The 12,521-nt window shown below is 36.3% G+C and overlaps 1 protein-coding gene across 1 annotated transcript in view; it reads left to right on the top strand.

Moving 5' to 3' along the window:
* The window catches only part of SCFD1 (sec1 family domain containing 1), a 130,361-nt gene that overhangs the window by 14,223 nt on the left and 103,617 nt on the right, over positions 1 to 12,521 (top strand). Inside the window, exons 4-5 of the mRNA XM_059057225.2 lie at positions 1,362 to 1,452; positions 11,998 to 12,120. Coding sequence (XP_058913208.2) covers positions 1,362 to 1,452; positions 11,998 to 12,120 — 214 coding nt within the window. The remainder of the gene's footprint in view (positions 1 to 1,361; positions 1,453 to 11,997; positions 12,121 to 12,521) is intronic.

Raw genomic sequence — 12,521 nt, 5'->3', positions numbered from 1 at the left:
AGTTTGTAGAGTTCGAGTGATTGTCCCATGACTGTACAGGTAATTAATAGCAGAGTCGTGGCCAGATTGCTTGACCACTGTTGCTGGGCTGTTTGTCTACAGAACCATAGTGGCTCAGAAACAGTGACTAATAAAAATGAGGCCTCAGTACTTCCTTAAGGAGTTACAAGATATTCTTTCAGTTTGAGAGTTGTGCATTCTTGCTGCCCACGTGTTGCTGTTGCCATCAGAGCATGAAAGGATTACACAGCTACTCTGGTAAATTCCTGTGCACCTTGCCTCTGACTATTCTTCCTTTTTTGCTGGAGAATACTTCATCAGTTACTTTATATTCTGCAAGCTGGTTTAGGCTGATTTGTAGGAAACAATAATTACAGGTTTCCAGAACATGAAATGGTGGTTGTAGCCCCTTAGGTAGTTGGACAGCCAGTGTAAGAAGACAACAAACAATGGCTGCCAGCACATTATAATCCTTCTGGTGTTAGCAGCAGCCAAACAGAGGGGAAAAAGTTATCAAATGCAGACTCACTGGCAGCATGTGCCTCTTTAACTCTCTCCTTTATAAGGATGACTGAAATAATTGTATATATAGAAGGATGTATGTAGATTGTGTATGGAATTTTGCATATAGAAGGATGACTAGAATATTGTAGAAATAGAACATTTCTCATATTTCCTGATATAAGCATGGTGAAATCTTACAATGGAGAATAAAGATAGCTTCTCAGTTGATATTGGGATATTTGAATGAATATACTTTCTGAACTGTAAAAGAGAAAACTATCAAGTGGTACAATCTATAAATGTTTAGCCGATCTCTTATGCATTCTCTTATGATGCAACAAGTAGAACAATATAGATTGTCTTAAAGTTTTAAGGAAACATTCATATACCTTTCATTTAAAAAATATATTTGATTTTATTTATGGTTAAATTTTTTCATTGCTTCTAAAGATAGTTCCAGCTTTCTGTTTTCCCTCTCAGAGAACTGTACTTTCCTCCCACTTACCTCCCCCCACCATATTTCTATGAAAAATGGGAATAAAATTGATTTTGAATATGCTTTAGTTCTCATTCAAGAAGAATATTGGTAGAAGAGACTGACCATAAGAGGTATTAGAAATAAGGTGATTGGAGTAGAAGAAATGAAGACTGAGATTAGGATCTTACTAATAAATAATATTAACATTGATATAAGGAGAAAGCTGGGTTAAATAATTAATTGCATCAAGAGCTGTTAGAGTACTGGTCACTGTCCTTGAACTGGTGAACTAGTTTGAGAAATACTGTAAAATTTTTAGCTATCTTTTTAGATAAGTGACTAAGAAAAAAGTGAGTTTTATATTCTTTATGTGTCCTAGGCTTTTGCACTCTGATCGAGATCCTATTCCAGATGTTCCTGCGGTGTACTTCGTAATGCCAACTGAAGAAAATATTGACAGAATGTGTCAGGTAATACGAGTTCTTATTTTCCTTATTCTTGAAGGTGGAAACACATTTTTTTTTTTCAAAAAAAAAAATTCTTAGATGTCCAGTGTGAAAAATCAGAAATTTCCTTAACCCAATTTCCCACCTTGATTTTTGAGACTATCTTTGAATTTTAAATAGACTGAAAGATTTAAAATTTTTTGGCTGAGGAAGCATTATTTTGATTGAGACTGAGTCTGGCTTTAAAAAACAGAAAACCTAACTATATGAGCTTTTAAAAATAAGGTTTTATTCTTCTAAGATAATAGAAAGTCTGAATAGGAAGTCCAGCTTGGTATAGCAGCTCTTTAAAGTAATCAAAGATCCAGGCCCCTTCTGTCTTTTTGAGCTGTCATCTTTAGTTTGTTGTTTTTCACTGTCTTGCTCCTTGCTTCACGAATGCAAGATGGCAGCTGCAACTTTAGACATCACAATATATGTTCAAGGCAAGAAGAAGGGAGAAATTAACTGCCCGCCCTGACTGTTGATTTTGGTCAGGAAAGCTAAGCTTTCCCAGAAGCTCCCAGAAGACTTTCATTTATGTCTCACTGGCTAGAATTAGCATCAAGGGAGGCCACAAAAGTTAATATTTAGATGAGTGTATTGTCACCCCCAAATGAAATCTGTATTCTTTTAGCAAGGAAGAAGGGGAAAATAGATATTGGATAGGTAGCTAACGGTGTCTGCTGTTAAATCACAAGCATCTTTACTTGTTATTGACGGTTGAATCAAATTACTTTGTTTGTTAGTGAAGGTCACATATTTTGTGTCCTATAGAGCTAATAATGCCCAGCTTTCTCTTTTACCCTGCATAAACCCAACTATGCCATTTTTAAAAGAAGTACGATTTACCAATCCCTTCTTTGCTTGTTTTAAAACATCTTTATTGACATATAATTTACATACCATACAATTTACCCAAAGTGTACAAAGTATGCAATTCATTGGTTTTTAGTATATTTGCACAGGTGTGCAACCATCACCATAATGAATTAAAGAACATTTTCATCACCTTAACTATTACATCCCCAACCCCTGAACCCCCATCCCTAAGGTACTATTTGTTTCTCTGTATTTGCCTGTTCAGCATATTGCATATGAATGGAATCATATACATGGTCTGTTGTATCTGGCTTCTTTTTCTTAGCATAAAGTTTTCAAAATTCATCCATACTGTAGATGTTTTCAGTACTTCTTTCCTTTTTATTGCTGAATAATATTCCATTGTATGGATATACCAAATTTCATTTATCCATTTATCATTTGGGTTGTTTCCACCTTTTGGCTGTTGTAAGTAATGCTACTATAAACATTTGTGTACAAGTTTCTGTGTAGGCATATGTTTTCATTTCTCCTGTGTCCATGAACACCTAGGAATGGAATTGCTATGTCAAATGATAACACCTTGGTTAACCTTTTGAGGAATTGCCAGACTATTTTCCGAGATGGTTGCATCATTTTGTATTCCCTCCAGCAGTGTTTGAGTGTTCCAGTTCCTCCAGATCCTTGCCAGTACTTATTATCTGACATTTTGATTGTAGTCATCCTACTGGGCATAAAATGGTATCTCGCTGTGGTTTTGATTTGCATTTCCCTGATGACTAATGATATTAAGCATCTTTTCATGTGTTTATTGGCAGTTTGTATCTTTGGAGAAATGTCAATTCAGATCCCTTGTCCAGTTTTAAATTGGGTTGTCTTTTTATTGTTGTTAGAGTACTTTATATATTTTGAAACTGGACCTTTATCAAGTTTATTATTTGCAGATGTTTTCTCCCATCCTGTGGGTTATCTTTTCACTTTCTTAATAGTATCCTATGGAGCACAAAAATTTATAATTTTGGTTTTAAACTTAATTTCATTTTTTTCTTTAGTTGTCTGTGCTTTCGCTGTCATGTTTAAGAAACCATTGCTAGCTCATAATTGCTACTGAACTTGTGGTATTGAAAATACAAATCAATGTGTATTTCTTAGAAAAAGAAAAAGAAACCATTGCTAAATCTCTGGTTTTTTTGAAGATTTTTATAGTTTGGGGGCTTGTACTTAGGTATCTGATACTTTTTTAGTTAATTTTTTTATGTGCTATAAGGTAGGTATCCAACTTCATTATTTTGCATGTGGCTATCCAGTTCTCCCAGCATCCTTTTTTGAAGAGACTGTTCTTTCCCCAATGAACAGTCTTGGCAGCCTTGTCAGAAATTAATTAACAATAGTTAAATTGGTTTATTTCTGGACTGTCAGTTCTTTATCATTGATTTCTGTGTCTGTCCTTATGCCAGTACCACCCTGTCTTAATTAGTCTTGCTTTGTGGCAAGTTTTTTATTTTTTTTACTGTGAGAGAAAGCATATGGAAATAGAAAATCAGAGGTTAAGAAATAACCCTATACTCTTAAACTTGAATTGGAAATATCAGTATGAACTCATGATATATCATCTCCTTAAAAAAAGAAAAAAAGGATTTCCTTACTCTGCCCACTGAAAAAGCGTAGAAACAGTGACAAACCCATTAGCAGTGCACATGCTAGCACATAGACTGCTGTTTACCTGAGACAAATACACTGCCAAATATTTCTCCAGCAAAGATGGGTTTATTCAGTATTAGCAGAGAATTGCAATTTGGGGTCTGCAACCATGCCAAACCACATGCAAGTCCCAGCATGGCAAAGGAAGGAGAACACTTACATAGAGAGGAAAAGGACTTGTCAAAGAACCTGGCCAGTAAGATGGGTACCTCAGAGTTCTAGAGGACTTCCCCAGGTAAGGATAACCTTTTCTAAAAAGACTTTAACCACAAAAGAGGTAGTCTGTCTTCAAGGAAAGTCATCAGTCCAGTGTGAAAATATACAGACCATAACTAAAACAAAGAGCTCATGGCTTTGCATTGGCTGAGTCCTTGCCAGGAAAGAAGTCTTTCTTCTTCCTATTAGGTTCTATCATCACAGGGTGTGAGTGCTCCCCCTTCTGGTCTCCCAACTCTATTTAATTGAGATTTTTGTTTATTAACTTATTACATTTTCCTTTTTTAAAATTTAATTTAATTTATTTTTTATACAGCAGGTTATTAGTTATGTATTTTATACATATTAGTGTATATATGTCAATCCCAGTCTCCCAATTCATCCCACCTGCACCAACCCCCACCCCACCCCCACTTGCCCCCCACTTGGTGTCCAAAAGTTCTCTATATCTGTGTCTCTTATCTCTGCCTTACAAACTAAATCATCTGTACCATTTTTCTAGATTCCACATATATGCGTTAATGTATGATATTTGTTTTTCTCTTTCTGGCTTACTTCACTCTATATGATGGTCTATAGGTCCATCCAAGTCTCTACAAATGACCCAATTTCGTTCCTTTTTATGGCTGAGTAATATTCCATTGTATATATGTACCACATCTGATTTATCCATTTGTCTGTCAGTGGGCATCTAGGTTGCTTCCATGACCTGGGTATTGTAAATAGTACTGCAGTGAACATTGGGGTGCATGTGTCTTTTTGAATTATGGTTTTCTCTGGGTATATGCCCAGTAGTGGGATTGCTGGGTCATATGGTAATTCTGCTTTTAGTTTTTTAAGGCTGTCCTCCGTAGGGGCTGTATCAGTTTACATTCCCACCAGCAGTGCAAGAGGGTTCCCTTTTCTCACACCCTCTCCAGCATTTGTTGTTTGTAGATTTTCTGGTGATGCCCATTCTAACTGGTGTGAGGTGATACCTCATTGTAGTTTTGATTTGCACTTCTCTAATAATTAGTGATATTGCACAGCTTTTTATGTGCCTGTGGCCATCTCTGTGTCTTCTCTAGAGAATTGTCTATTTAGGTCTTCTGCCCATTTTTTGATTGAGTTGTTTGTTTTTTTCATATTGAGCTGCATGAGCTGTATATATATTTTAAAGATAATCCTTTGTCCATTGATTTGTTTGCAAATATTTTCTCCTATTCTGAGGGATGTCTTTTTGTCTTATTTATAGTTTCCTTTGCTGTGCAAAAGCTTTGAAGTTTCATTAGGTCCCATTTGTTTATTTTTGTTTTTATTTCCATTACTCTAGGATGTGGGTCAAAAAAGATCTTGCTCTGATTTATGTCAGAGAGTGTTCTTCATATGTTTTCCTCTGAGAGTTTGAGTCCAGTCTTAATTTAGGTCTTTAATCCATTTTGAGGTTTTTTTGTGTGTATCGTGTTAGGGAGTGTTCTAATTTCATTCTTTTACATGAAGCTGTCCAGTTTTCCCAGCACTACTTACTGAAGAGACTGTCTTTTCTCCACTGTATATTCTTGCCTCTTTTATCACAGCTTAGTTGACCACAGGTGCGTGGATTTATCTCTGGGCTTTCTATCCTGTTCCATTGATATATATTTTTGTTTTTGTGCCAGTACCCTACTGTCTTGATGATTGTAGCTATGTGGTATAGTCTGAAGTCAGGGAGCCTGATTCCTCCAGCTATTTTTTTTTCCCCCCCTCAAAATTGTGTTGGCTATTCAGGGTCTTTGTGTCTCCATACAAATTTTAACATTTTTTCTTATAGTTCTGTAAAAAATGCCATTGGTAATTTGATAGGTATTGCATTGAATCTTTAGATTGCTTTGGGTAGTATAATCATTTTCACAATGTTGATTCTTCCATTCCAAGAACATGGTATTTCTGTCCATCTGTTTATGTCATCTTTGATTTCTTTCATCAGTGTCTTATAGTTTTCTGAGTACAGGTCTTTTAGGTAGGTTTATTCCTAGGTATTTTATTCTTTTTGTTGCAGTGGTGAATGGAATTGTTTCCTTAATTTCTCTTTCTGATCTTTTGTTGTTTGTGTATAGCAATGCAAGAGATTTCTGTGCATTAATTTTGTATCCTGCAACTTTATCAAATTCATTGATTAGCTCTATTAGTTTTCTGATGGCATCTTTAGGATTATCTATGTGTAGTGTCATGTCATCTGCAAACAGTGACAGTTTTACCTCTTCTTTTCCAATTTGTATTCCTTTTATTTCTTTTTCTTCTCTGATTGCCTTGGCTAGGACTTGCAAAACTATGTTGAATAATGGTGGCAAGAGTAGACATTCTTGTCTATTTCCTGATCTTAGAGGAAATGCTTTCAGTTTTTCACCATTGAGAATGATGTTTGCTGTGGGTTTGTCACATATGGCTTCTATTATGTTGAGGTGGGTTCCCTCTGTGTCCACTTTCTGGAGAGTTTTTATCAGAAATGGGTGTTGATTTTTGTCAAAAGCTTTTTCTGCATCTGTTAAGAGCATCACATGGTTTTTATTCTTCAGTTTGTTAATATGGTGTATCACATTGATTGATTTGCGTATGTTGAATCCTTGCATCCCTGGGCTAAATCCCACTTGATCATGGTGTATGATCCTTTTAATGTGTTGTTGGATTCTGTTCACTAGTATTTTGTTGAAGGTTTTTGTGTCAATATTCATCAGTGATATTGGTCTGTAATTTTCTTTTTTTGTGGTATCTTTGTCTGGTTTTGATATCAAGGTGTTGATGGCCTTGTAGAATGAGTTTGGGAGTGTTCCTTCCTCTGCAATTTTTTGGAAGAGTTTGAGAAGGATAGGTGTTAACTCTTCTCTAAATGTTTGATAGAATTCACCTGTGAAGCCATCTGGTCCTGGGCTTTTGTTTGTTGGAAGATTTTTAATCATAGTTCCAATTTCATTACTTGAGATTGGACTGTTCATGTTTTCTATTTCTTCCTTGCAAGGTTATACCTACAAATTTGTCCATTTCTTCCAGGTTGTCCATTTTATTGGCATAGAGTTCCTTGTAGTAGTCTCTTATGATGCTTTGTATTCCTGCGATGTCCATTGTAACTTCTCCCTTTTCATTTCTAATTTTATTGATTTGAGGCCTCTCTCTCTTTTTCTTGATAATTGGCTAAAGGTTATCAACTTTGTTTATCTTCTCAAAGAACCAGCTTTTAGTTTTATTGATCTTTCCTATTGTTTTCTTTGTTTCTATTCCATTTATTTCTGCTTTAATCTTTATGATTTCTTTCCTTCTACTAACTTTGGGTTTTGTTTGCTTTTCTTTCTCTGTTTCCTTTAGGTGTAAGGTTAGATTGTTTACTTGAGATTTTTCTTGTTTCTTGAAGTAGGATTGTATTGCTATAAATTTCCCTCTTAGAACTGCTCTTGCTACATCCCATAGGTTTTGGATCATCATATTTTCATTGTCATTTGTCTCTAGGTATTTTTTGATTTCCTCTTTGATTTCTTCAGTGATCTCTTGGTTTTTTAGTAACGTATTGTTTAGCCTACATGTGTTTCTGATTTTTATGTGTTTTTTATCCCTGTAATTTATTTCTAATCGCATAGTGTGGTGGTCGGAAAAGATGCTTGGTATGATTTCAATTTTCTTAAATTTACCGAAGCTTGATTTGTGATCCAAGATGTGATCTATTCTGGAGAATGTTCCGTGTGCACTTGAGAAGAAAGTGTAATCTGCTGTTTTCGGGTGGAATGTCCTACAAATATCAATTAAATCTATGTGGTCTATTGTGTTATTTAAAACTTGCTTTTCCTTATTAATTTTCTGTCTGATTGATCTTTTCATTGGTGTAAGTGAGGTGTTAAAATCCCCCACTATTATTGTGTTACTGTTGATTTCCTCTTTTATAGTTGATAGCATGTGCCTTGTGTATTGAGGTGCTCCTACATTGGGTGCATATGTATTTCTAATTGTTATTTCTTCCTTTGATTCCTTGATCATTATGTAGTATCATTCCTTGTCTCTTGTAACATTCTCTATTTTAAAGTCTATTTTATCTGATATGGGTATTGCTACTCCAGCTTTCTTTTGATTTCCATTTGCATGGAATATCTTTTTCAATCCCCTCACTTTCAGTCTGTATGTGTCCCTAGGTCTGAAGTGGGTCTCTTGTACATAGCATATATATGGGTCTTGTTTTTGATTCCATTCAGTGAGCCTGTGTCTTTTGGTTGGCGCATTTAACCTATTCACATTTAAGGTAATTATCACTATGTATGTTCCTATTACCATTTTCTTAATTGTTTTAGGTTTGTTTTTGTAGGTCCTTTTCTTCTCTTGTGTTTCCCACTCAGAGAAGCTCCTTTAGCATTTGTTGTAGAGCTGGTTTGGTGGTGCTGAATTCTCTTAGCTTTTGCTTGTCTGTAAAACTTTTGATTTCTCCTTCGAATCTGAATGCGATCCTTGCCAGGTAGAGTAATCTTTGTTGTAGATTCTTCCCTTTCATCACTTTAAATATATTGTGCCACTCCCTTCTGGCTTCTGGAGTTTCTGCTGAGAAATCAGCTGTTAACCTTATGGGAGTTCCCTTGTATGTTATTTGTTGTTTTTCCCTTGTTGCTTTCATTAATTTTTCTTTGTCTTTAATTTTTGTCAATTTCATTAATACGTGTCTCGGCATGTTTCTCCTTGGGTTTATACTGCCTGGGATTCTCTGTGCTTCCTCGACTTGGGTGGCTATTTCCTTTCCCATGTTAGGGAAGTTTTCGACTATAATCTCTTCAAATATTTTCTCAGGTCCTTTCTCTCTCTCTTTTCCTTCTGGGACCCCTATAATGCGAATGTTGTTGTGTTTAATATTGTTCCAGAGGTCTCTTAGGCTGTCTTCATTCCTTTTCATTCTTTTTTCTTAATTGTATTCCATGGCAGTAAATTCCACCATTCTGTCCTCCAGGTCACTTATCCGTTCTTCTGCCTCAGTATTCTGCTATTGATTCCTTATAGTGTAGTTTTCATTTCAGTTATTGTATTGTTCATCTCTGTTTGTTCTTTAATTCTTCTAGGTCTTTGTTAAACATCTCTTGCATCTTCTCGATCTTTGCCTCCATTCTTTTTCTGAGGTCCTGGGTCATCTTCAATATTATTATTGTGAATTCTTTTATTGGCAGGTTGCCTATCTCCACTTCATTTAGTTGTTCTTCTGGGGTTTTCTCTTGTCCCTTCATCTGGTACATACCGCTCTGCCTTTTCATCTTGTCTGTCATTCTGTGAAAGTGGTTTTTGTTCCGTAGGCTGCAGGATTCTAGTTCTTGCTTCTGCTGTCTGCCCTCTGGTGGACATCGCTATCTAAGAGGCTTGTGCAAGTTTCCTGATGGGAGGGACTGGTGGTGGGTAGAGCTGACTTTTGTTCTGGTGGGCAGAGCTCAGTAAAACTTTAATCCGCTTGACTGCAGATGGTTGGGGCTGGGTTCCCTCCCTGTTGGTTTTTTGGCCTGAGGCAGCCCAACACTGGAGCCTACCTGGGCTCTTTGGTGGGGCTAATGGTGGACTCTGGGAGGGCTCATGCCAAGAAGTACTTCCCAGAACTTCTGCTGCCAGTGTCCTTGTGCCCATGGTGAGCCACAGCCACTGCCTGCCTCTGCAGGAGACCCTCCTACACTAGCAGGTAGGTCTGGTTCAGTCTCCTCTGTGGTCACTGCTTCCCCTGGGTCCCAATGCACACACTACTTTGTGTGTGCCCTCCAAGAGTTGAGTCTCTGTTTCCCCCAGTCCGGTCGAAGTCCTGCAATCAAATCCCACTAGCCTTCAAAGTCTGATTCTCTAGGAATTCCTCCTCCCGTTGCCACACCCCCAGGTTGGGAACCTGACATGGGGTTCAGAACCTTCACTCCAGTGGGTGGACTTCTGTGGTATAAGTGTTCTCCAGTCTATGAGTCAACCACCCAGCAGGTATGGGATTTGATTTTACTGTGATTGTGCCCCTCCTTCTGTTCCACTGTGGATTCTCCTTTGTCTTTGGATGTGGGGTATCTTTTTTGGTGAGTTCCAGTGTCTTCCTGTTGATGATTGTCAGCCATCTTAACAATATTAAATTTTCTGATCCATGAGCATGGGATATCTTTCTATTTATTTCAATCTTTTAATAATATTTTGTAATGTGCAGAATGTAAGTTTTACACTTCTTTTGCTAAATTTATGCCTTTCTATCTTTTTAATGCTATTGTGAATGGAATCGTTTTCTTAATTTCATTTTTAGGGTTACTCATTGCAAGTGTGTAGATACCCAGTTGACTTTTATGTATTGATCTTACATACTGCAACATTGCTCAACTTCTTTAGAAATGTCTCCCTCATTCTTTTATCACTTCCTTACTTTTTTCCATAATAAGATATTCCAGTCTCAACTTGTACTTTCTCTGTCTGAGCCCAAGGTTCAGCCATTTGTCTAAGGAGCCCTGGTTGCTTTTTGTGGAGAATGGTGTTTAGAAATCAGTGTCTGAGCATTAGCTACTCATTGCTGCTAAGATGTCACAGTTCTTGGGTCCTCTCAATGGACAGAGCTTAGAAATACATGTATATCAATATTTATACCAATATTTAATGCTATAAATCTTCTTTCTTATCTCTCTATTTAGACAGAGATAGATAACCTCTGAAGTTGTTTCAATTCAGAAATACAGGATTCATTCTAGCTTTTCCTTCTCCCTTTACAAATTTATAATTTCTTTTGCTGACAGTGAGAAACATCACTCCCAACATCCTCAACATAATTACTTATTTATCAATTCTCAATTCCTTAACCAATCTCCCAGTCTTTGTTGAACCACTGCTCTGCTCAGCCACCTTCCTCACACAGGCTCCAGACCCTCAGTTTTTCACATTTCAGCATCTTTGAAATCATATGTATCTTAAAAGTGATGGTGTGTTATAGAATTTTATTGGCAGCATTCATTCTTCCTTAGTGCTACGTAAAACAGCAGTGCCTGTTATAATGACATTATCTTAGGTTTGAAGAAATATGCTTATTTAGATATCTATTTGCCTAAAGTCTAAGAAACTAAGTACATTTTATTTAAGAATTAACATAAGTTTAAATGACACTGTTTTTTGGGTGATCGAGAAGGAATAATTCTAGAATTGGTCATTAGAATTGTAACATGTCTGTGTACAGTGAAGGAAATATTTGTTGTATCATCACATAACTAGAAACAGTAGAAGGTAGTGTCTGCCAAATATAATAAGCATTTAAGCTATGTAAGAGAGCCACTTCTGGATTTTTTTAAGAAGAATACAAGTATGCTCATTCAAAGCAGTTTTGTACACTACTGAAATGAATAGGATTTTATTGATAATATAATTATAGTATCATAACTTTAATTATTAAAATACATGTCAGTTATATCTGGTAACCAAGTAACCAGTACCTCTCCATAACTTTATTCTCCTGAGATACTTTTTTTTTTATCATTTGTATAGCGTCTTTTTTTTTTTTGGCGGTACACGGGCCTCTCACTGTTGTGGTCTCTCCCATTGCGGAGCATAGGCCCCGGACACACAGATTCAGCAGCAGTGGCTTACAGGCCTAGCCGCTCCACGGCATATGGGATCTTCCTGGACTGGGGCACAAACCTGTGTCCTCTGCATCGGCAGGCGGACTCTCAACAACTGCGCCACCAGGGAAGCCCTATAACCTGTCTTTTAAATATGCATATTATCCTCTAAAACCTTGTTCTTATTGTATCTAAAAGATTTGCATTGGTCATTTTCCTTTATACTATCCTATAACAATGAAGTTATTCATTGTATTCATAGGATCTTCGAAGTCAACTCTATGAATCATATTATTTAAATTTTATTTCTGCTATTTCAAGAAGTAAACTGGAAGATATTGCAAATGCAGCATTAGCAGCTAGTGCAGTAACACAAGTAGCCAAGGTAAGAGGTTTTGGTTGGCTAATAACATTTTGTTAATGTAAAATTTAGTAATATTCTGAAACCTATAAATCGACATTGGTGTCTAATTTACAAAGGACTGGAACAACCTAAGAAATATTTAGACCCGGTACTTCTAGAAAGAGTTCTGATAGTGTAAATTATATTCAACTTGAACTAGGCAAAATAAACCAAACTAAAGGAACTTATTACTCAATTAATTTGAAAGACAAAAATAAAAAGCTGAATCAATTTTTGTTTTGGGCTGGGATTTGTATAATTTTTTTAGCTCAGCTTAGAAATAGTTTGACAGTTGTGTTGTCATAAATTATACCCAGAATATTTTGACATTGTTTTATCAGTGATCACTATAGTCACCATACTATTTTCAGATATTTTTTTAG

This window comes from Kogia breviceps, chromosome 3, assembly GCF_026419965.1.
Source record: "Kogia breviceps isolate mKogBre1 chromosome 3, mKogBre1 haplotype 1, whole genome shotgun sequence".
NCBI classification, from domain to species: Eukaryota; Metazoa; Chordata; class Mammalia; order Artiodactyla; family Physeteridae; genus Kogia; species Kogia breviceps.
This window is presented reverse-complemented; position numbering and strand designations above follow the sequence as displayed.